The 23,507-nt window shown below is 44.5% G+C and overlaps 1 protein-coding gene across 1 annotated transcript in view; it reads left to right on the top strand.

The window, feature by feature from the left end:
* The window catches only part of TENM2 (teneurin transmembrane protein 2), an 876,941-nt gene that overhangs the window by 803,102 nt on the left and 50,332 nt on the right, over nucleotides 1–23,507 (top strand). Inside the window, exons 13-18 of the mRNA XM_023528647.1 lie at nucleotides 4,542–4,752; nucleotides 7,777–7,896; nucleotides 11,000–11,261; nucleotides 11,996–12,263; nucleotides 17,588–17,731; nucleotides 18,192–18,441. Of these exons, the coding sequence (XP_023384415.1) occupies nucleotides 4,542–4,752; nucleotides 7,777–7,896; nucleotides 11,000–11,261; nucleotides 11,996–12,263; nucleotides 17,588–17,731; nucleotides 18,192–18,441 (1,255 nt within the window). The remainder of the gene's footprint in view (nucleotides 1–4,541; nucleotides 4,753–7,776; nucleotides 7,897–10,999; nucleotides 11,262–11,995; nucleotides 12,264–17,587; nucleotides 17,732–18,191; nucleotides 18,442–23,507) is intronic.

Genomic DNA, 23,507 nt, shown 5'->3' with positions numbered 1-23,507 from the left:
CTTCAACCAGCCACATTCTTTCCCAGTTGTAGGAGAAGACAGGCCTTCCGAAGTGATTTCATCTCATGGACACACACAGTGTCCCTGGTTGGTGGGTGTCCACTGTCCTGTCTTTAGACTTTCTTTGGGAAGTTAGTGCCTCCTCCTTCCGATAATGAAGACAGGGGTGATGGCCTCATTGGTTGCCTTTTCCTGCCTTTTATCCAAAGCTGATTCTTAGCCATTTGGATAACTTACTCAGCTTCTTTGAACCTCAGTTTCCAACTCTATAGGATGAGTGAGATCATGATAATGGAGATAAGACACAGCTCGTGGAGTACTCGTGTGCCGGTCACCATACCGAGCTCTGTATGTGTAAAAACTGCTGTAATCCTCCCAACGGCACTTTTTACATTATCATCTTCATTTTATACACGAGGAAACTGAGGCACAGAGCAGTTCATGGCCCAAGGTCAGCAGATCGATAGTAGCTGATCTGAGAGTCAAACCCGGATACCCTAACCCGAGTCTGCAGCTTAAAGAATGCAGTATTCTGCTTTAGAGGGTTGACAGGAGGGTGTAAATCAATATATGTACTGTAAATCTTGTTCAATCTATACAACTTATTATTACTGTCAATTATTATTAAGTTATCACTATCTGAAAACATAGCATTCTTTCCAGGATTTGACCTACTATAGCACATACCAGTGAATAACTCTAATCAGGGGATATTAATCTCACATTCAGTTTTTATAACCTGGAAATTTGAAAATTTCAGGGAGTTTCTGGTTATAGTAATGCCTACAGTTCACTGAACATATACTATATGCCAGACCAATATTCTATATATCAATTTATTTATCCTCTATCCCATAACCCTATGTTATATATACACTATTACAACTCAGTTATAAAAGCAAAGAAATTGAGGTTCAGCAAGGTGAATTATTTTTTTTAAGATCACACAGCCAGAGTAGCTGATTCCACAGGCCAAGCTCCTACCTCTGATGCTATGAGATTTTTTGGCTTTTTATCTTGGGAATTCAAATGCAAAAGATTCAATTTAGCATGAACCTGATTTTTGCTTCACATGCCAGAACTGTTATGGAAGATTCTCTCTGATCTTCTTTATCAAAAGCAATAAAAAGGACGCCACCTATTTCCCAGAAAGTTTCTCCACTCCCGTATTTCTCTGAAATGGCCGTTACAATTAGCACATGACGTCTGTGCGTGGCACACAGCCAGAGCTGGGGTTTAGCACGCGTTCTGACAGAAAGCACCTGCATGATTCTCCGTGGCCACGTTGCACAGAGGGAAGCAAACGAGGAACATGTTAGGCAGACGCAGGACAGCGCCCAGGTCCCTTTCCCATAACTGCTGAATCAGAATCGAGCCCTTTTGAGGATTCTGCAGACCTCTCTCACCAGCCTCGCGTGGGGGAATCCAACCAGACAAACGCATACGTAGGTAGGTAGGTAGGTAGGTAGGTAGGTAGGTAGGTAAATAAATAAATAAATAGCCCATCCAATGTCGTGAGGGCTGTGCCACTTTTGTGCTCCTGTTGAATGAAGACATCAGCAACCTCTCGGGTCCTGAACTGGCAATTCAGAACAGTGTGATTGCCTGCTTGATTGTTTTCAAGATAACTGCAAGATTGTCAGTGACAGGGTAATTTACTGAAGATTGCCATGTCAGACTGCATGCGAGGGGGCTTGCTGGCATAAAGATGCGATTCTCGTGACTGACAGGCCACTGGGAGATTGGAGTGCCAATTTAAAGTTCACAGTGTCGTCTGAAAGTGTTGAGCGGCGGCAGCCCATAATCACGCGCCATGATGAGGTCATTACCGGCATCACGTATGCTCATGCTTAATAACGCACGGAACCCCAAATGCACTTCCCTGGAGCGAGTAGATGTAAATACATAGGAGGAAACCATTTACAGGCTTTTTTTTTTTTTCTTTTTCTTAGCATTTGCCATCTGCAATTGCTGATGTGTTTATAGGATATCTCCTGCCAGACAGGCCCCTGAATAAAAAGCCCAGAATCAACAAAACGCTGGGGAAATTTGAGTCCTACACTTTTGAAGCGCTCGCAAGTCCAGAACGAGTGGCTGGACTGGAGGGGGTTGGAGGAGGAAAACATTCAGTGCTTAATTGGAAAACTGTCTTAACTTACTCTTTGAGCCCGCTGAGGTCTTCAAGCTGGCCATGTGGAATGGGTGGTGATCGGGTTGTGGATGCGAGCGGGCACATGCCCAGCTTCAGGAGGGAAAGGCCACCAAGGATGCGTGGGATTCCTTAATGGGAAGAGGCCGGGCGGCCTTAAAAAACTCTATAGCGCCGATAACAGGGTTTCTTCCCATCTGAGATGCTTCTGCAGCTGCCGAATGATGCGCTGGCAACATGTTTCAGCGGGATATTTTTCAATCCAAAGCAGGCATTCCATGGTAGATTCCTTCTGTCGATGGAGGGTGATGTAAAAGGCAGAATACAACGCTTTCTTTTCTCTTCATTGTTCTGTGAAGGGCCCTGGAATCCACTGGCCGATCAGAACATGGATCCGAAATGGTGCCTCCGCATAAAATTCCTGATAAAATTCTGCAATGCTGTTTCTTGGATCTGAGATTTGCTGGGCCCTGGGGAGCACCCGATTCCACCGACACATCAGGCTGAGGTCTTCAGAGCTCCGACTTAGAAAGTCTCTAAATTTAAAGCATGTGTGCCTGCTCACCCTCCTGTGTCTGCATTTCTAGGAAATTTTGTAAACCTAAATGCGTTATGAGGCACACGAGCAACATTTGCCCATGTGGAAAATGAGAGGCTAGTTTTAGTCATTTAAAGCCGAGCAAAACACGCAACCTCCTAATTTGTTTGTTTGCTAAAAAGAAAGTAATGCATTAAAATAATTGTACATTAATTGCTAAATTACAGTGGAACTTTGGTAAAATTACATATTTCAATTTCATTAGCAGAACCAAACGAGAAAAGTAATGCCAAAAAAAATTACACTGCAGTAAATCTAAAGCACATAACCGGGCCTCTGATTCAGCGTTCCAGTACAAGTGTTTGTCAAGTCACAGCCCAGGGTTTGAGTACATGTTTCTATGATGCTAATTATGGCCCCAAAATGCCTTGCTATCAAATCCAGGAGATGTAAGCAGGTTAGTCTCCAAGCTCATCCACTGTGTGTTCAATCAGTTCCCGGCAGAGTGATTCAGGGTTGTCCAACTAATCCATTCTAACAGGGAATTCCAAGGAGCGTACACTGCCCTAAATATTCCCGTCCTCAGCCCGAGCAGACAAGTGAGGAATAGGAAACGGTCAGTTATTCATTCAACAAACATTTGTTGAGTGTCCAAGTCCATGGTGGGCACTAAGAAAGACATGAATGTAGAAACAAATGAGACACTGTGCTTCTCTTCAAAGAGCTTATTTTCTAGACAGGACGATGAGCAGACAATTAATTCTACAGCAAGGAAGTTGACATTAACGATTGTTTCTAAATTCAATGGTGCATTAGAATCACCTAAGAATCGTGTTTAAGATGCAGGTTCCCGGGCCTGCTCCTGGAGGCTCTTGCTGGGGAAGTCTGGGATAGGCCCTTGAGTCTCACAGGCTTTTGATGCAGACCCATTCTCCAAGAATCTCTGATTTGGCGGTACACAGAACAAGAATACCTTACCTACCCAGGGCCATCATCAGGAAGGCTTCCTGGAGAAGGAGGCCACACCTAGCCTGGGCCTGAAAGGATGAGTCATATCTGTTTCTCCCACTATATCGTCAGCTCCTTAAGGACAGACACCATCATGTGTTCTTTGTCCCTTGTTTGATTTCCAAAACATGGCTGGCACTCAAATATTTGTTGAATGGTGGATGAGCAAATAGGGAACAGCCCAGAAAAGAGATGGAGGGACAGGAATCCAGGCAAGTCAATTAGAATGTTTACAGTCCTGCAGGTATGTGGCCAGGTAGCACCAGAAGTAACTGGGTGAACGCGTGGCTTAATTTCAGGGTGCTCGAGCCAAAGGCATTTCTCCACATTTCCAGGAAAATATAAAAGTCACCGCATCTGGTTCTCAGCTGGTCAGCAGTGCCCTCCCTGGTTTAGAGGGAGAGAGATGGAATGTTTCTCTCCATTAAAACGGGAGTTAGAGCCCCGTGCGTTCTGACTGCTCGTGCGCCCGTTAGCACCCGCCCCTGAAAACTGGCTGCGGGCGATTTTTGTGTGTGTGTGCCGTATTGTTTAAAAGCAGGGTGTTCATTTTTATTTCCAGCCACTCAAATAATAGTTGCTCATTCTCGAAAAAGTAGAAATTCCAGAAAAGAAAAATGAAGGGAAACGCTAATCTACTACTTGGGGATAACCATTTGTCAACATTTTTAATTATTTCCTTTCGGCCTTTTATTTTCTATGCATATATAGCGGAATTATACCAGGACTGTTGTGTGAAACTTGCCAAATCAGGCCCTCGGGATGGTGCCCAGGACAAAGGTGTTAACACCTGTGAGCGGCTTAGTTTCATGAAATCCACTGACAGGCTGTCCTCTGCCCTTCCAGATGGCCTGGTGGACTGCCTGGACCCTGACTGCTGCCTGCAGTCGGCCTGTCAGAACAGCCTGCTCTGCCGGGGGTCCCGGGACCCCCTGGACATCATTCAGCAGGGCCAGACAGACTCACCCGCAGTGAAGTCCTTCTACGACCGCATCAAGCTCTTGGCAGGCAAAGACAGCACCCACATCATTCCCGGAGACAACCCCTTCAATAGCAGGTAGGTGCCCTCTGTCGCTGCAGGCCGCTGGGGTCACTGGGTCCCTTCCTGTCAGATCAGCAGGAAGTGCTCCTGGTTTTCCCGTGGGCCCAGTTGGCCTGGAAATGACCCCAACAGGTAGCTCCCTGCTCTGGCTCATCAGAGGCCAATTCCTCTCTGTGCGTCACGCTCCAGAGCAGTCCTGGTCTCTCGACGAGGTGTGGTCACCTTTAACCCAGTCCTGCGGGAGACCCCCGTTGATTGCCTGGTTTTTAGATCACTTTTATGATCTATTATTTTTGACATTATTGTTATCATTTTAAATCTCTTCTTGTAATTAACACCTCTTCTATTTCAGCCCCTATGACATCCCCTAGCTCTGTCACATTATGCAAACTATTTAACCTCATCGGCTTCATTTTCTTGATTGGTAAATTTAGGATAATAAGTATAGAATATACCACATACAGTAATATTATTTTAATACAAGGACCCCTCAAAAAAAAAAGAAAAGAAAAGAAACAACAAACTCTGACCAAAAACGTATTTCTTCTGCTTGTTAAATCCTAGTTCTGAGACAGAGATTCTGCAGGTGTGTTTTCTTTTCATTACGAACACGATTCCTATTGCCAGAGACTCATGATCAGCCCTCGTGCTAGTCCACAGCATTTCAGTTTGGTTCGTATTTGGTTTACTGTAAATACATCTTTCGAAGGCCCGTGCTCTGTGTCGATCAGCTTCCTTTTAACATTTTATTTCTACCCCAGATCCAGTAATTTCCCAATACTCTCCTTTCCCTATTCTTTCATCACCTGTTCCTTAAAATTTAATCTTATTCTCCCCACCAATACTTACCACTTCCAGGAGACCCCTCGAGCCAAGATGCAGGACAGCAGGCAGGAATATTTGGTGGACTCTACCCTCTCTGCAACTTTGAAGGTAGCAGTCAATAGCAGCACCCAAACGAGCCCACATCCAGCACATTGGCATGGAAACGCAATTCAGAAATACACAATGTTACTCGAAAACACAGGTCGAAGTTCGACAAGCATGTGAATTTCAGTGTGTCATTGTCTGACAAATAATGAGGGACAAAACTAGAGTAAAAAAAAACTTAATCCAAGACTTCTAAGAAGGCATTTCCCCTAGAGAACGGCATACAAAAATAACTAAAATGCCTTGACTCCACCACTATAATTTATAGAGCAGATCTCACTATCTAGATAATGTGATAATTGTTACACATCAATAATCATAAATAGACATGAACTGATAGCATGTCTTAGCTGAATCTTTTCTGCGAATTGACTGCCTCTAAATGGTAGGAAGCGAGCAGCAATGAAGAATTAGAAAAATAAGGGGTAGAAATCATAGGCGGCCCGGCTTCTTTTATTCCTATGGTGCTCTGCAAAGTCTTGTGCTATGAGAATGATTTAAAAGAAATAACAGTCGTATAAAACAGAAGGGGAAAAGCCTTCACCGTGGGATGTACTCCCAATTTTGTTTTCTCATCACAAGCACTTTGTAGCTTGTGGTCAACAACACACATCATTGATTTTAAAATTATGTCTGGGAAGGCCTGAAAGAAATCTTCGTCTGAGCTAAGATAAGGAAACAAAAATTGAACAAAAGAATTATTTGCATAAATTAGTTTTCCACTTTCAAAAGACTCTCTAGCATTGTGGTTGGAACCAGCCAAAAATGGGATTCATTTGTTAGGCAGCCCGTAGCAGGCAATTAGAGCTGTCAGTGGAACAGTCTAAACCCTCCTGAGATCATCCAAGGGTTGGAGCTGAACCGTTGGGGGGATTGCTAATAAAAAGAGAGGGGCTTGGAGAAAGCATCCCTTCAGTTGTAGGGTCACCTGGGATTGCAGAATTAAGTGCATTCCAAAAATCGAGCAGGTTTGGACAAGATTCTGGCAAAGAGCAGGTCAGCTTGATTACCTAGTCCAGAAATTGGGAGTGTGTCCAGGAACCTGGAAGCCTGCGAACCTCTCTGTCTTTGCCAAATTGTCCAGTGGCTCGAAGGCTGAGAATACAGCTGCAGATCTGCAGACCCGGCACCTGTCGTTAGCCCATTTCTCCATGAAGTCAAGAGACTTGAGGTGAGAGGAGGTGTGTGCATTCTCCCCGCATGGGCTTTGAGGAGACTATTGTGGCAACTCTGTTGCTCTATGGAATTGCACGGAAGTAGCTGGAAGGATACAGGCATTCTTTGGAAAGTTCTAGTTACTGTGACCTAGAGAGAGAGGGGAGTTTAACAGTGAAAAAAATGTTGTGTGGGATTTCAGCCACCTCCCCTGCTGTCAAGATAGCAGGGATTTGATATCAGAGAAATATATAATTACATGGAATCCAGAATCCAAGATAATTCTGCCAGGAAAAAATCTCCCATCTTCTCTTTTCCTCAGGCTGTCATGGATTGTGAGAAATTTTGCTCTTAAAGGGCAGCAAAAACAACGTATGAAAATGTCCCAGCTTCATAATAAACCTGCGTGTGCTCCACGCTGCTTCCTCTGACATCCCAACCTGGAGGAGAAGAGGGACATTGCCCTCCCCCAAAGCCAGGAAAGGAAATGAGTAGCCAGATGGGGAAGCTCTCACCCAAGTATCATACTCTCTGTGCCAGGCTAAGGCACAAACATGAGTGGGCCAAGCAAAAGTCACACGGCGTCTAGAAAAGCAGCCAGGCCAAGGGGAGAGGTGCTCTGCAGAGGAGACCCTATTGCCCAGCCCAGTGACTGGAGATGCTGCCCCTTGATGTCGCCCCCACACATCATCAGTTCTGTTCGTCGGGGGGAAGCGGGCATTGACACATCCTCTTGCCCACCCCGCTCTGAGGTGTGATCACTTGAGGCAGAAGTTAATATTGAAAGTCTTCTCTTGGCCTTAGGGACCAGATGAGGATGGGCATGGAGATGGGGGCACTGGCAGTGGGAATGGGGGACTCGACCACCTGTGACCTTGTTCTCCTGTGTGTCTCAAAGACCCATGTTTTTTGGTTTTTTTTTTCTCTCTCTCTCTCTCTCACTCTCTCTCTCAGCTTGGTTTCTCTCATCCGAGGCCAAGTAGTAACTACAGATGGAACTCCCCTGGTTGGTGTGAATGTGTCGTTTGTCAAGTACCCAAAATACGGCTACACCATAACTCGCCAAGATGGCACGTGAGTAGATTTGTGGGGCTCTACTCACTCAGGATTTGGGGTGCAAACAAAGAGGCAGATGGTGCCATTGGCTTGGAACCATGTGGCTTCCCATTGCGGACTGGAACGCCCACCAGACCAGGCCTCAGTGAGGACCCCCGCAGAGATATTTTGCTTTTTGGTATTGTATCGAAAATAAAAAATAAATAGAACGGCCAACCTAATGATGGCCATCAGCCATCATTCTCTTTTTTCCATGTCACGTAAATGCTTTTGAGTGTGTCGGGGGTACGATTGGGGGAGGGGATGATTCTAGAAAAAAGAAAGGAAAGCAGCTCTTGGCAACTCCTATTTTAAATCAAAGGCAGTGCAGGGTGACAAGGATGCACGTGAGGCAGTGTCCCGTGGTGAACCCCTTCTGCTTTCATCTGTGGCTTTTGGAGCTGTGTTGTTTTTGCTCCTCTTTTGAGGAGGTGGGATGTAATCAGAGAAGTCTAATTAAATACACTTAGCTGTCACCCTGCTGTGTGAAAAAGGCAACCTTTTCCCTATTATCTTCTGATTGGAAACACACACACCCGTGCAGCCCCCACCAAGATGAAAGCTCTGTAGTTTCCTTAATCCATTGTCATGAAGTTGAAATGTTAAGGAAAAGGTAAGAAGAAGAAAAGAAATCTATGGGAAGGGGAAAACACCCACTGTGGGCTAAAGGAAAAAACAAACAAATAAACAAAAAAGAGAAAAACTCTTCCGTTCTATTTCAAATGAAAGAGGAGACCATTGTTATAAATCAGATGCAACACTTTTTCTATAAAACAAGAGTCTGGAAAATCGTCGATGTATCACACAGATAAGGACTGTAATTCTTGGCCTTTCTCTGGTGAAGAGTCTGGCTTTAATCTCTACTGTCCTTAGCCTTGCAGGTAGTTTTAAAAATTATCAGCCCACAGTAGCCCTAGCTTCATACGCCCACCTGTGAAACCCGAAGAAGCATCAGATGAATCATATCAAATTGTCAATATTCACTAAGTTTCTGATATCTCCCTTAGATTTGGCTACATTTCTGCAGCCAAATCTAATCATTTTAAGCACTAGGACTGTGTGCAATGCAGAGCTACTTTGTCCCTTCTTCATTCTTAGAATCTAGTGTCCTGGCCCTGCAAAGTCCTGTGACAACACAAGAGGACAGTTCTGAGTCCTTGGCCTGCTATCTGTCCCCACCTCCTGCTACCACATCTCTCTCAGGTGCCTTCCGACTTATTGTGGCCCAAAGCCACTTCCCAGATCATCTGTTCAGCCTCCTGGGTTGCTGACTCTCCAGCTTGTTCAGGTTGCAAAGCCATGGAAGGAACAGGAAGCGTTTGGGAGTGCTCCGGGGAGCCCCACGATCTGTGGGATAGTGGTGGGTGTGTGCAACAGACGCCGATGATCTGATTCTATCACACCCGCTAGGACCAGTTTCACTTTAAAACATTCGACGCTCTTCTGTGTCCTATATAACCATCCCCAGCAGTGAGCTTGCCCCGCAACAAATACAAAAACAAATTAATGTAATAAACACACTGTTGCACTGTGCCTGCTCTGACATTTATCTTAATATTCATGTGCTCTGTGTTTGTTCATATTATGTCTATTAAAAAACACCCAAAGTGTTAAAATAGGGTGAAGCCAGCAGGTTTATATATTTTCATTGAGTTTTTACTGTGATTCAGGCACTCCGTTGGCTGCTGGAGATTCTGAAATGAGCAAGGCAGCACCACTGCCCGCCAAGAGTTGAGATCCTAGTGGAGGAGGATGAACCTGAAAACCGAGAGACTTCTCTCCGTTAACCTCTCTCTTTCCTGTCAACTGGGAAAGAGCTACCTTTATTTTACTAGAAATATACCTTCATCCAACTCCTGAGGAAAGAACAGGAATATAGTTTAAAAACGATTGTCAAAAATATCAGAAACGGGGCAAAACGGCTGAAGGTGGTCAGAAGGTACAAACTTCCAAATATAAGATAGACAAGTCCTGGGAATGTAACGTGCAGCACGGTGGCTAAGGTCGATCATACTGTAGCCTACATTTGAAAGTTACTAAGAGAGCAGATCTTTAAAGTTTTCATCACAAGAAAACAGTTCCTGTAACTATGTGTTGTGATGGAACCCAGACGTCTCGTGCTAATCATCTCGCAATATGTACAAATATCAAATCATTTTGCACGGGGGTCCCCAACCATCGGGCTGTGGACCGGCACTGGTTTGTGGCCTGTTAGGAACTGGGCCGCACAGCAGGAGGTGAGCGGTGGGGTCAGCAAGGGAAGCTTCATCTGTATCTGCAGCCGCTCCCAGCGCCAGCATCACCGCCTCAGCTCCACCTCAGATCATCAGGCATTAGATTCTCATAGGAGCACCGGTCCCTGGTGCCAAAAAGGTTGGGGACCACTGATTTTGTATACCTAAAAGTAATACAATGTTCTATGTCAATTATAGCTCAAAAAAAAAAAAAAAGATGAAACCAAAAAAAAAAAAATCAGAAACAGTAAAGGCTGTTGAGAAGAAAGCTTAATGAGCCCCTCCCTGTGTCCCAGCATCATGTCATTATGACTCCACTATTTATTAGCCTAGCATGATGCTAAGTGTTTTACACGAGGAAGGGGGAACATTTTCTGTAAAGGGCCAGACAGTAAATGTTTTAGGCTTTGCATGCCATGTGGTTCGCGATACAACTACTCGGCTCTGACATTGTAGCTCAAAAACAGCTGGAGAAAATATATCAATGTATGGGCATGCTTTATTCCAATAAAACTTTTTTTAACCAAAACAGGTGACAGGCCAGAAATAGCTCATGGGCCTAGTTTGCTGACCCGTGCTCTGCATTCATCGTGATATTTCATTCTCTCAACGACACTGTGACCTCACTATAATTATTCCCATGTCATAGATGAAGAAACTTGGGCTCGGAGAGGGTTGGTAACTTGCCCGCAGCCACACAGCTAGTAAGTGGTAGAGTCTGGGTTCCAACCAGCCCAACGGCCCCCAAAGCCCACGCTGATCTCCCCGCACCGTGCAGAGGCCAGAGCGCCCGCCCCGTGGGAAGGCGCGTTCAGCCCTCTCAGTGAGCCCGCTGACCTCCTCTCCAGGTTTGACCTGATCGCCAACGGGGGCGCCTCGCTGACGCTGCACTTTGAGCGAGCCCCCTTCATGAGCCAGGAGCGCACCGTGTGGCTGCCGTGGAACAGCTTTTACGCCATGGATACCCTGGTGATGAAGACCGAGGAGAACTCCATCCCCAGCTGTGACCTCAGCGGCTTTGTCCGGCCAGATCCGATCATTATCTCGTCCCCGTTGTCCACCTTCTTCAGTGCTGCCCCTGGGCAGAATCCCATCGTGCCTGAGACCCAGGTAGAAATGGCGGGCCCCGAGGGATTGTGACCAAACCTGGCTGGCCAACTGCCTCCTACCATGTCTCCTACCTGGGCGGGCCAGAAACCAGTCTTAGGGGGAGAGACAAAAAGTAGAGACACAATAGAATTTATTGTCACCGAAGAGAAAACCTAATCTTTCCTGGACATTCCAGATATTTCTAGATAGTTGTTCAAGCCTTTGGCAATCACCGGAGCTTTTAATAAAATAAAGACAATATACATATGTGCAACCCCCTGCAAATTGCTTTTTATTCCTGTTAGTCACAGAGATACATGATAAGAAGAGCTTTAACAGAGGGCACATTACAGTATTGCCTCCCTGTTGTTTTATACCAATTGTCAGCGGAAGTTGCAGGTTCATATAATTACAGCCTCTCATGGCCTCCTTGCATGCAGCTAGCAATAAAGCCTGCTGTTCTTATTTACATCTTTTGCCAACAGCGTGGTTTTTAAAAAGAAACACAATGGTGACCAAGAATAATTATTAATCCAAAAATCATAACCTCAGCCCCTTCGCTCCATAATGTAGGCTAAAGTTTACATTATGGGGTGTTTCGTTCTTTTCCTCAGCCGTGGGAAGTGGTTCTTGCGCCCCAGGTAAGGCGTGATGCCCCGGTGAGGGTGGCAGCGGCCAGGCGGCCTCGGGGTCCCGAGCAGCCGATTAGCCTGTGCGTGCTTGACACAGCATGTGCACGGCTGTTTCCTTCGCAGGTTCTCCATGAGGAAATCGAGCTCCCGGGTTCCAATGTGAAGCTCCGCTACCTGAGCTCCAGGACCGCGGGCTACAAGTCGCTGCTGAAGATCACCATGACCCAGTCCACGGTGCCCCTGAACCTCATCAAGGTGCATCTGATGGTAGCTGTAGAAGGGCACCTCTTCCAGAAATCATTCCAGGCCTCTTCCAACCTGGCCTACACCTTCATCTGGGACAAGACGGATGCATACGGCCAACGGGTGTACGGACTCTCTGACGCTGTCGGTATGTTTCAGTTTCCGCCCCTTATTGATTCTTGGATTCAGTCGTGCGTTAATTCGACCGATATTTATTGAGTTTCTAGTATGTGCCAAGCACTATTCTAGTAGATAGAATCCAAGTGGTCGATAAGATTGACAAGAGTCCTCTTCCAAGGACCTTCTGTTCTAGTGGGGGGAGTCAAGATAATAGACTGGACATGAAAATATCGAAAATAAAAATAAGTGACATATACTGGGGGGGAGGAGCAAGCGATATTGAAGGCATTCAGGGAAGGCTCCTCAGCCGGTGACATTTAAGCAGAGACTCGAATGACAAGTAGCCATGTGAAAATCAGGAAAAGAGCATTCTTTTCCTGGCAAAAAGAAAATTTTTAAATGAAAGAAAGAAAAAGAGAGAAGAGCGAGGTATGTCTGAAGGACAAAGAGAAGGCCCATGCAGCTGAAATGTAGTGGACAAGACTGTTCGAGATGGAGGGGGCGGCGGGCAGGGGCTGGCTCATGTTCCGGAATGAGCACTTGCAAATGGCACACAATGCTCCGCGAGAATCAGAACATGGGGCTGGGGAAATCTGAAAAACGCATGCCGTGTTTCAGGCTTTGCCTCTGAGAGGAATCACATGGACCCCACCCACACTCCATCCCTGCTTATGAAAGACCACCGTAAGAGACGTGTCCTCCTGTTATTTCTTTGAAGAGTCGAGAGCTGTGGATTAATATCAACCTACCCGTAGATTTTTTCTACTTGCAGAAAGCTTTCTGGGGTTAATTAAAATCCAGATTCCTGGATTATTTTTTAACAATAGGCTTGTGATTTTCAAGAACTGTCATAAGTTACCAAAATAAGAAACCTGCAAACTCAGAAATTTTCACTGTGATTGGCAGCCAGTGTTTGTTTATCAGACACTCCCTTCTGCAGAGCGTTGTGACAAACCCTTTGTCTTGGATAACCTCTCAGTAACCCTATCAAGTAAGCACCCTCATAATCCCCATTGTGCACATGAGATGGTGGGAGAGGGTAAGTACTTTGCCTAAAGTCACTCACCTAATAGGTTACACATGCTCAGGATATGGCCCTAGTGGTCTACTTCATTAGAAATTAGAGTTAATAACTTAATAAAGATAGTAAAAGGTTATCAGGGTAACTAGTACATTGAATATAAACAGTGGCTAATCAAAAAAAAATCATATCAGGCTTTAGCCAATATCAAAATAGCCAGCATCAAAAAGTGGACTGAATATTACGATGCGCCCCCAGGTACCCCAGCTTCTGCCATTATCACCTCATGATGAATCTTGCTTAGTCCATACCCTCATCCACACCCTGCCTCCCTTTTTTTTCCTGAAGCAAGTCCCAAATAGCACATCACCTCATCCGTAATATTTCACTATGTATCTCTAAAAAAACTTTAAAAGCATAGCAACAATATCATTATCACAACAAACAAAACAATAATTTCTTAATGTCAGATAGCCCATCGTTGTTCAATAATTCGATTATCTTATAAATATCATAAAATATTGATACTTTGAATCGGAAGCCTATTAAAAGCCACTTTTTGCAATTGGTTGATTTCTCTTATAGTATTTTAATCTGTGGCTTTCCCTTCCATTCCTAGCTCTAATTTTTATGTTTTATGATTTAGTCGTTGAAGAAACCTAGTTTGTTTCTGATCGCACACCTGGGCTGTTTAACATACTCCTCTGCTCTGCATCTCCTGTAAATTGAGAGTTGGATCTTAAGGCTTTCTCAGGTTGTGGTTTTGTTTTTATTTTTATTTCTTTAACCTATACAAACTTTTTTAAATCAAGGCATAATTGACATGCAACATGATATTAGTTTCAGATGCACAACATGATTTGGTATTTGTATATATCGAGAAATGATCACACAGTAAGTCTAGTTAATGTCTGTCACCACACATAGTTACAAAAGTTCTTTTTCTCATGATGAGAACTTTTAAGATTTACTCTCTTGGCAACTTTCAAGCATGCAATATAATATTATTAACTACAGTTGACATGCTGTACATTACATCACCAGGATTTATTTGTTTTATAACTGAAAGTTTATACTTTTTGACTCCATTCATCCATTATACCCATCCCCCACCTCTGTCAACCATCAGTCTGTTCTCTGTGTTTATGAGCTTGTTTTTGGTGTTTTTTTTTTTAATTCCACGTATAAGTGAGATCATACAGTATTTGTCTTTCTCTGTCTGATTTATTTCAGTTAGCATAATGCCCTCAAGTTCCATCTATGTTTTTGCAAGTGGCAATATTTTATATTTTTATGGCAGAATAATATTCCATTGTATATATGTTCTACATCTTTATTCATTCATCCACTGATGCACATTTAAGTTTTTTCCATATGTTGGCTATTATAAGGCTGCGATGAATACAGGGGTGCATATATCTTTTTGAGTTAGTGTTTGTGTTTTCTTTGGGCAAATACCCAGAAGTAGAATTGTTGGGTCATAAGGTAGTTCTATTTTTAATTTTGCAAGGAACTTCCATACTGTTTTCCATAGTGGCGGCGCCATTTCGCATTCCCACCAACGGTGCAGCCTTTTCTTCACGTCCTCTCCAGCACTCATTTCTTACCTTTTTGAGAACAGCCATTCTGACAGGTGTGAGGTGGTATTGCACTGAGGTTTTGACTTGCATTTCCCTTATCATTGGTGATGTGGAGCACCTTTTCGTGTTCCCGTCAGCCTTTTATATGTCTTCTTTGGAAACATGTCTATTCAGATCCTCTGCCCCTTTTTCAGTTGGATTTTTTGGGTTTTTGCTATCGAATTATATGAGTTCTTTATATATTTTGATATTAACCCCTTATCAGATACAGGATTGCAAATGTTTTCTTCCATTCAGTAGGTTGTCTTTTCATTTTGTCAATGGTTTCCTTTGCTTGTGCAGCAGCTTTTCAGTTAAATATAGTCCCACTTGTTGATTTTTTTTTCTTTTGTTGCCTTTGCTTTTGATCAAAACCAAAAAATCATCACCAAGATCAATGTCAAGAAGCTGATCACCTATGTTTTCTTCTAACATGGCTTGAGGTTTACGTTTAAATCTTTAATCCATTTTTTTAAGTTAATTTTTGTGTATGGTGCAAGATAGTTGTCCAGTTTCATCTTTTTGCATGTGGCTATCCAGTTTTTCCAACACCGTTTATTGAAGATACTGTGTTTTCCCCATTGTATATTCTTGGTTCCTTTGTCACAGATTAATTGACCATACAGACATGGGTTTATTTCTGAGCTCTCTGTTTTGTTCCATTGATCTATGTGTCTGTTTTTATGCCAATACCATACTGTTTTGAATACTGTAGCTTTGTAATATAGTTTTAAATCAGGGAGCAGGATGCCTCCAGCTTTGTTCTTCTTTCTCAAGATTTCTTTGTCTATTCGTGATCTTTTGTGGCTCCATACAAATTTTAGGATTGTTTGTTCTATTTCTGTGAAAAATACCATTGGTGTTTCGATAGAGATTACATTGAATCTGTAGATTGCTTTAAATGGTAAGGACATTTTAATAATATTGCTTCTTTTAATCCACGAGCATAGAATATCTTTCCGTTTATTGATGTCTTCTTCAGTTTCTTTCATCAATGTCTTATTGGTTTAGTGTATAGTCAAGTCTTTCACCTCCTTGCTTAAATTTACTCATAGGTATTTCATTCTTTTACTATTTTTAAGCAGGAAAACTTGATCAGCGGTGCTATCTTCTTCCATTAGGAGACACCTAATGTCAGCTTGTCTGTCCCTCTGTGCTTTTAGCAGCCATCGATGCTCATTGCCTAGATCCATTGGGTCATTAGGGATTGCAAATTGACATTTTAATTCCATTGTTCTTTATTTATTGGCCAGAATACCTTTGTATAGAGATAATTTCTCATTAACTACTTGGTTTTTTGAGGTTCGGTTCAAATAAGAAAGAAAAGATATATGTTTGATTCTTTCCTTTTATTTATTAGTTCTCAATATAATGTCAGTTTTTTAACATACTCTAATGATGGCAAGTTAATGTTTCTTTAAATACCATTACGAATTCATAGAATGAAATGTCTCTAATGTTTTAATCCATTGGAGTTATGTTTACTAATGGTCAAATTGTCCCATCTTTAATCATGGAAGCCTCTTCAAGCTGACGCCTAAATTTTTTCAACATGACCCCAGTAGATTTTTACTCCTTCCTTTCTATCTGGTATGATAAAATGGCTCAGTCTCATCTTGTTCATTTCTTGCTCTGGCCATTTCTTCACAGAGCCCTGATTCCTTTTAATGAAAAATAATATTTCAAGGTCACAAGCCAGGCACTAGCAGTTCTCTTTGCTACCAGGTCTGTCATTGTTTCTTGGAATTTTCAGAGGACAAGCTAGGAAATTCAAGTCCTTACAAAAAAAAAAAAAAGATAAAACGTATCTTCCATTCATATCGACACTCCCATATCTCAGGATTTAAAAGAAGCTGTGGAGAATCCCCAAAGGTGACACGCATAGTTAAGAATTTAATGTAGTAGGAACGGCAATAATAACAAAGCCTCATATTTCTAAAGCAGTGTTCCAATTAAAAATGTATGGCATCTCGGTTTTTTGTCTCATCTGCCCTTACCACATCTCTCTGAGAAATTAAGGCTTTGCTCGCTCCATTTTACACATGGGAAGATGAAGTCATGAGGAAGCGTGAGCTGGAGCAGAGATAGGCCCAGAGTCCTCCATCTCCTGCCTCTCTCTCCCATTTGTCCGTGTGGCAAGTACGGGATCTTTGCAGTTTCTGGATTCTGTTCCCCATGCCTGCCTCGCCTAGCACTCGCTGGCATCCCGAGCCAGCATACAAAGGGCCTTAACTTACACAAACTCTTGCCTCCAGAATCTCCCTATAAATGAGCCACGAAGCTTCCATAGGCCTTTCTCCAGTGAGTGAAAATAAATAACACAAAATATAATAATGCACGCCGTGAACAGCAGTCTGAGAGCAACGGTCTCCTATGCATCTCGGAAGGAGCGTCGTGTTGGTTTTTAAGTGGTTCATCTCCTCCCTCCACATCACTAGGGTCATTTTTGAAAGCTAGCTCTTCTTTGGAAAGGTCTTTCCATCCCCACAGAATACCACTGTGTAAAGTTTCAAGGTTGAGTTCAGCTTGAAATTTGAATTTAATATTGTGTGGAATCACAAGGAAAAAAGCAATCAGCCCACCTCCTTGAGTTTTGGGAACGGAATCTGTATTACCACGAACACATGTTTCTTGCTCCTGCCTGAGAGCTCGGGAATAATCAAGTCCACTCTCTTTGTCTTTCGCCCTGCCACACTCCCTTTTGTCTTTCAGTGTCTGTTGGATTTGAATATGAGACCTGCCCCAGTCTAATCCTGTGGGAGAAAAGGACAGCCCTCCTTCAGGGATTCGAGCTGGACCCTTCCAACCTCGGCGGCTGGTCCCTGGACAAACATCACATCCTCAACGTGAAAAGTGGTACGTGAGCACGTTTCCTTTCTCCGATACAGCCCAGTCTCTCCCCCGAACCTTCTCTCCAGCCTTGACATTTAAGTGGTAGCCCCTCCCTTCCCTCAGCCATTTTTCATCCAATGCCCAAAATACTCATAGGTTTTCCCATCTTCCTCTTTTAAATGTCAAAGAGAGAGAATGTGGGGCTGCTTTAACCAGTCCATCCGCCTTCCCGTACCTCACGATTCTTCTTCAATCATCTCTACAAGCGTCATCTTACCCAACGTCACAGCCATGGGGCTTAGCCATCTCTCTGCCGCTCTCTCGGCATCATGAGGAAACGGGGGAGCTCCCCAAGGTGGACGTTCCGTCCCGTTTCTCTTCTCGTGGTCACTTCCCCTAACCCTCAGAAGGCTGATAGAAGTGTCCCCGCCACCCCCGAAAGGGCTGCAGTAACCACTCTCACTTGCTGCCCCCCACCCCCCAGGGATCCTACACAAGGGCACTGGGGAGAACCAGTTCCTGACTCAGCAGCCTGCCATCATCACCAGCGTCATGGGCAACGGCCGCCGCCGGAGCATTTCCTGTCCCAGCTGCAACGGCCTTGCCGAAGGCAACAAGCTGCTGGCCCCAGTAGCTCTGGCTGTTGGGGTCGACGGGAGCCTCTTCGTTGGTGACTTCAATTACATCCGGCGCATCGTTCCCTCTCGGAACGTGACCAGCATCTTGGAGTTACGGTAAGCGGCCACGCAGAAGCCTCTGCTGCTCTCTTGCTCTCGCGGCTGTGAAGCTTCGCTGGGTACATGGTGGCCGCATTTGGGATTCTCCAGGGAATATGTATTCCGTGTGATGAGCTGAGATTAGAAACCTAGGCCCAGAATCAAATCAGGATCTGGGGAGTTGCTTTGTGTATCCGTAAAACACCACACTCGTGTTTGATGCTGTGGTCAACACCTGACTTACGGACAAAGGTGAATGCTTTCAGCCATGGTGCTCGGGGTGGGACACAGGTAGCTGTATTTTAGAAAACCTCCACATGTGACTCCAATACACACCAGTGAAAGAACCACTACTTTAAGCGGTTGGTCCATTTCTACAGTTTCTCAAGTGGCACTTCTTAAAAAATCCAGATCTCTGGAACCCACCCCCAGAGGCAGTGATTTGGTAAGTCTAGAGGCAGGCCATGGCACCTTTTATCTTTGACAAGCTCTGTAGGAGATTCCGATGCACATCAAAGGTCAAGAAACACTAATGTTCGTTTACTAATTCGAACGTTTAGTTCGAGCCACCTCTATGTGCTAGCTCTCTGTCAATTCTCCAGATCTTTGCCCGTTCTCCAGGATGTGGTTAGAACTGCTGCGTGGGCCATGCTGGCTAACTTCGGCCCACCCCTGGTAGATCCCCGCTGGCCGTGGCTTTCCTCTCACTCTGAAGTCCAGGGCCCTCCGTGCTGGACAAAGTTTCTTGGAAACTCTCTGCCCGAGAAAGTTGATCCCAGGCCCTCAAACCTAGAGAGGGATATGGAAGTAAAGGGAGAAATAAAGTCTATAAATAAGGGAGAAAGTTTATTCAACCAATAGTTGGGGAATCTACCATGCCAGGGACTTTCTGGCTGGGGGAAAAAGTGGGAACAAGCAAAGGCTTAGTTGTTGAGTTTGCAATCTGATGGGGAACTTCAAATCGTGTAGACAAATAAAGAATAATTTTAAGTAGCATGAAATGCTTCAAAGGAAATCTAACAGGCTAAGAAATAGGGATTGTGGGGTCGGGGGTTTAGGAAGCTAAATAAGGTAAAGGGGTCAAAGGAACCTCTCATACTAGGTGACATTTGAGATGGGTCCCGAATGATAAGGTCAGACATGTGAAGGTCAGACAGAAGTTGTGCAAAAGCCATAATACAAGCACATAACCTGTTTTATTTAAGGGACCGATAGAAGTTCAGTATGGCTGGAGGGTGGTGAGCGCAGGGGACAGTGTGTCACAGGAAGTCAGAGAAGTAGGTCGGGGACTGACCCTTCAGTGTCTTCCTGACCATGTTGACAAGTATAAATCATATTCGTATTGCAATGGACAGCCACTGGAGATTGAAGTAGAAAGTGGGGAGGAGTTGACGTCATCTGATTTGCACTTTTAAAAGATGATTCTGGCTACTGTGTGGAGAATGGACTTTAGGGGCGCAAGAGCGGAGGCAGAAAACCCCTAGGGAGGCTGTAACAATTGTCCAGGATTTGGGGGATGCCGATGTGGGCTAGGGTGGTAGCAAGGATGAGGATGTGACCCTCTTGGGATCTATTTTTGAGATAAATCTGATAGAAATTATTGATGGATCAGGTTTAAGGAATGGGAGGAGAGAGAGAGGAAGAGGGAGGGAGAGGGAGAAAAGACTCGAGGGTGATGCCTAGTATTTTGACCTTCAGAAGCAGCCTCAGCGACCAGGTGAAAGACGTAGATGAAATCACAGGTTGCACTTCATTTTAGTGTCTCTGAGGCCCCTTCTGGGACAGAGATCAGATCCTACCACCAGCAAGTGCTGCTGAGTATTCTCGGCAGCCGAGACTGTGCCAGGCCCTGGGAGAGGTGAACAGAAAGGAGGAAACCCCAGCTTCACCTCAAGAAAGGTTGCAACCTCAGTGATCCAGTGGACATTTACTGAGCATGACCCTGAGCCACGCCTGTGCGGGGCTCTGAGGGTCCAGGCTCAATGAACACCCATTCGAGGCTGAGAGATGGGCACCCGGGCCAGGAAAGACAATTCAAGCTGAGTATTCTAGAAGAGCCAACAAGCGACCGTCATGGGAACACAGAGGGGGAGTCCATGGGGGTGGAGTGAGACGGTGTAATAACCAAAAAATGAACAATGAGAGGAAGAAGCTGGATAATCCTCAAGGTGCCAAATCGACAGACGAAGCACTCTTCCTGGAGCTCCCCCGGCAGGTCCCCTTCCCAAGATGCTTATTTCCTCTTTTGTCCCAGCAGCGTGATCTTCTCGGGCATCCTGTGGGTGGTGGGAGCCACGGGAGGAGGCAGGAAGGGAGTGGAGCTGGCATTGTGCCTTTCCGTGACGGTGGCACTTTTTAATCGGACGTCTGTAACCCTCCGCATCTGGCCTTTCCTTCTTCGTCACTGCTCTTCCCGCCCAGAGCCAAATCGGCACTTGCCAGCTTCGTTCCCACCTCCAAACCCTGACTCATGCTGCTCGCTCTACTTAAAATACCTTCTCTACCTACTCTACCTCATCATGTCCATCTTAAGACTCAGTTCGAAGGCTCTCTCTTCCTCGAAGCTCCATCTCCCTAGCAGAAATAATTCTCACCTTCCTCTTTGTCACTTAACTCTCATCTTCCACAAAAGTTGACAGCCTTTACTGCCTTGTTTTTCAGTTATATCTACGTAAGTCTTTAAGGCCCAAGTGTGTGAGCTTCTGTGAAGCGAGCACCTTTGGCATCTTTGCCCTCCGATGCCTAGAGCAAGGTCTAGTCCACACCACACACCAAGGACACAAGACATATTGCTTGAGTTGAAGGAGACACAGACCAACATCCTCCTTTATGTTGGGATTTGCCCTTGATTCCACATCTCTCAAATTGTAGAGGCCACAGCATCAATGGTATGAGCTAAGGGCTCGCTCAGAGGGAGCCATGCCACACCCACACGGTGACACTGAGACAGCTGGAGGGAGTCTAACTGCCGATTTCCCTCGACAGCTGTGTGTTGTTTTGTTTTATTTTTCCTTTTTAACTGCCTTTGGACTTGTTCTTGCTTTCATCAGCCAGGTATCCAGAGACGATTAGAAGTTAAGCTTTTACAAGAACACTGGTTTGATTCTTCTTTTCTTCCCACTACATACCTGAAAACAAAGGGCTGTCAATCCCCGCTCTTCAAAACAGTAACCAGCAAAGGGAGGGAAGAGGGAGGAAGAGACCTGTCTTGCTTATGTCTTTTCTCCATTGTGAGTTGGCAGCTGAATGATTCCATTTTGGGAGTCGGTGCCCATCCCTACCTCGCTTACCCACCCCTGAGCTGAGCCTCTGAATCGGAATCTTATTTAAATATTCCCATGGTTTTTCCACCGTCCCTCCCTTTCTCCTTCCTTCCCCTAACCAAAACATACAGGAGCGGAGTTCTATCCACTCGAAAAACTTCCGATGCTAGAAAAAGCCTTCTTCTTGGGTAAGATGGTTATCACCTGGATGATCCGATTCCACCAGCATTCGAGGCATTTTAAACACTCACTTCCCCAAAAGCCTGGTATCCCACGTTAGCAGCCTATTTCCCTTCTTATAAATATCGCCCTCTCCAGGTGGTCCTTGGAAAACCCAAGCCCCACGGAGTAGAGTAAATGTGTCAGTCGCTAACTTCTTAGCGGGGATTTCTGCCACGGAAAAACATTTCCTTCCTCCCCAGTTTGAGAGTATCTTAGGAACCGGACCCTAAGATAAAGCAGTAAGTGGCAAAGGATGGGACAGTGTCTCTCTACCTTTTCTTAATTTGGCCCCTGTTGATAAATATAAGAATCTCACACTTTCCATAATATTTAAAATTATAATTTTTTTCATTTTCCAAATATAGAGTCGTAATAGTAAATATGTTTTTCTCCAACTAAAACACTTCCCTACGCTGAGATTCTGATGGTGCTATTGGGGTGAGTCGACAGCACTGCTGCATAGGGGAAGATCTTCAGAGACGGGAACTGTCCAGCCCAGATGGGTTAGTGCTGGAGAGGGAAAGACACATGAGAATGGGAGCCTCGGAGGGAAGGCAAGGGCAGCAGAAATTGGAAGGAAGCCTCACCAGGCAAAAGTGAGCTTTGCCTGAGAGTTTCAACCAGGACAGGCCCTGCTTTGTGCCCGGGGAGAATGGAAGGGGAGGAGGAATGTCAGAGAGCAAATCCGTTCCCTGTATAGTCAGGGCATAAACGTCGGAAACTAACATAAAACGCAGCGTCCTACCCAGAACAACAATAACAACAATCTCGCCATAAAATCTGGAACAGTTCTTGGCACGTTTTCAAAGCTCTTTTATCCAAGACGGGTCCAAGTTTCAAGGGGCCTGAATCTCCCATAACTTCAGAGTGGAACGAAAATTATTTAGGATGAAGAAAGAAACTAAAACAAATGGGAAATTTTGAAAAGTGGACAATTAGTGCAACTATTACAAAACCCAGACAAATCACCTAGACTTTTTTTTATTAATTAACTACTATTACACCTGCATGATACTTGTTTTCCTATACTTTTTGGCTGCATCCTCTTCGATCATCTTTTAAGATGACAATTTTGTAATGTCACGATCTATAGGAAGAATAGAGAGATGTTCAGTGTTCCCTCCAATATAGCTGGTCAACATTTGTTTCAGATTATTGATAAATTAGAAAATTTTCTTTCATGTTCACAATTGATTATTGGTGATATGAAAATTGTTAGAATTGTAAATTTTGGAAGAACGTCATCAAGCTTCTTTCATAGTTTCTGGGCATTTCGGGTTTTCTTGTGCAGTGAATAACCTGAATACTTTTTGAACCAATATTCATTAACCATCGATTATCATTGATGTCCCGGTAATAGTGAAATATGCATTCCACTTCCTGTGAGTCAGCACAATAGGGCAGGAGCATTCCCCAAGGCATCCCTACACCAGAATGGCTAGCAATAATCTAACGAGGTGCGAGGACTTCTTATGAGTCACATAAGCTCATCCCCCTAAAACTAAACTAAGCGCATCCCAACTCGCTGTTCTTCAGTTAGAAATAAAGCAAGCAAACAAAAATTGTGGCCATTCCAACTGCACCCCACTCTGTGGCACT

This window comes from Pteropus vampyrus, unplaced genomic scaffold (genome assembly GCF_000151845.1).
Source record: "Pteropus vampyrus isolate Shadow unplaced genomic scaffold, Pvam_2.0 Scaffold30, whole genome shotgun sequence".
Classification (NCBI taxonomy): domain Eukaryota; kingdom Metazoa; phylum Chordata; class Mammalia; order Chiroptera; family Pteropodidae; genus Pteropus; species Pteropus vampyrus.
This window is presented reverse-complemented; position numbering and strand designations above follow the sequence as displayed.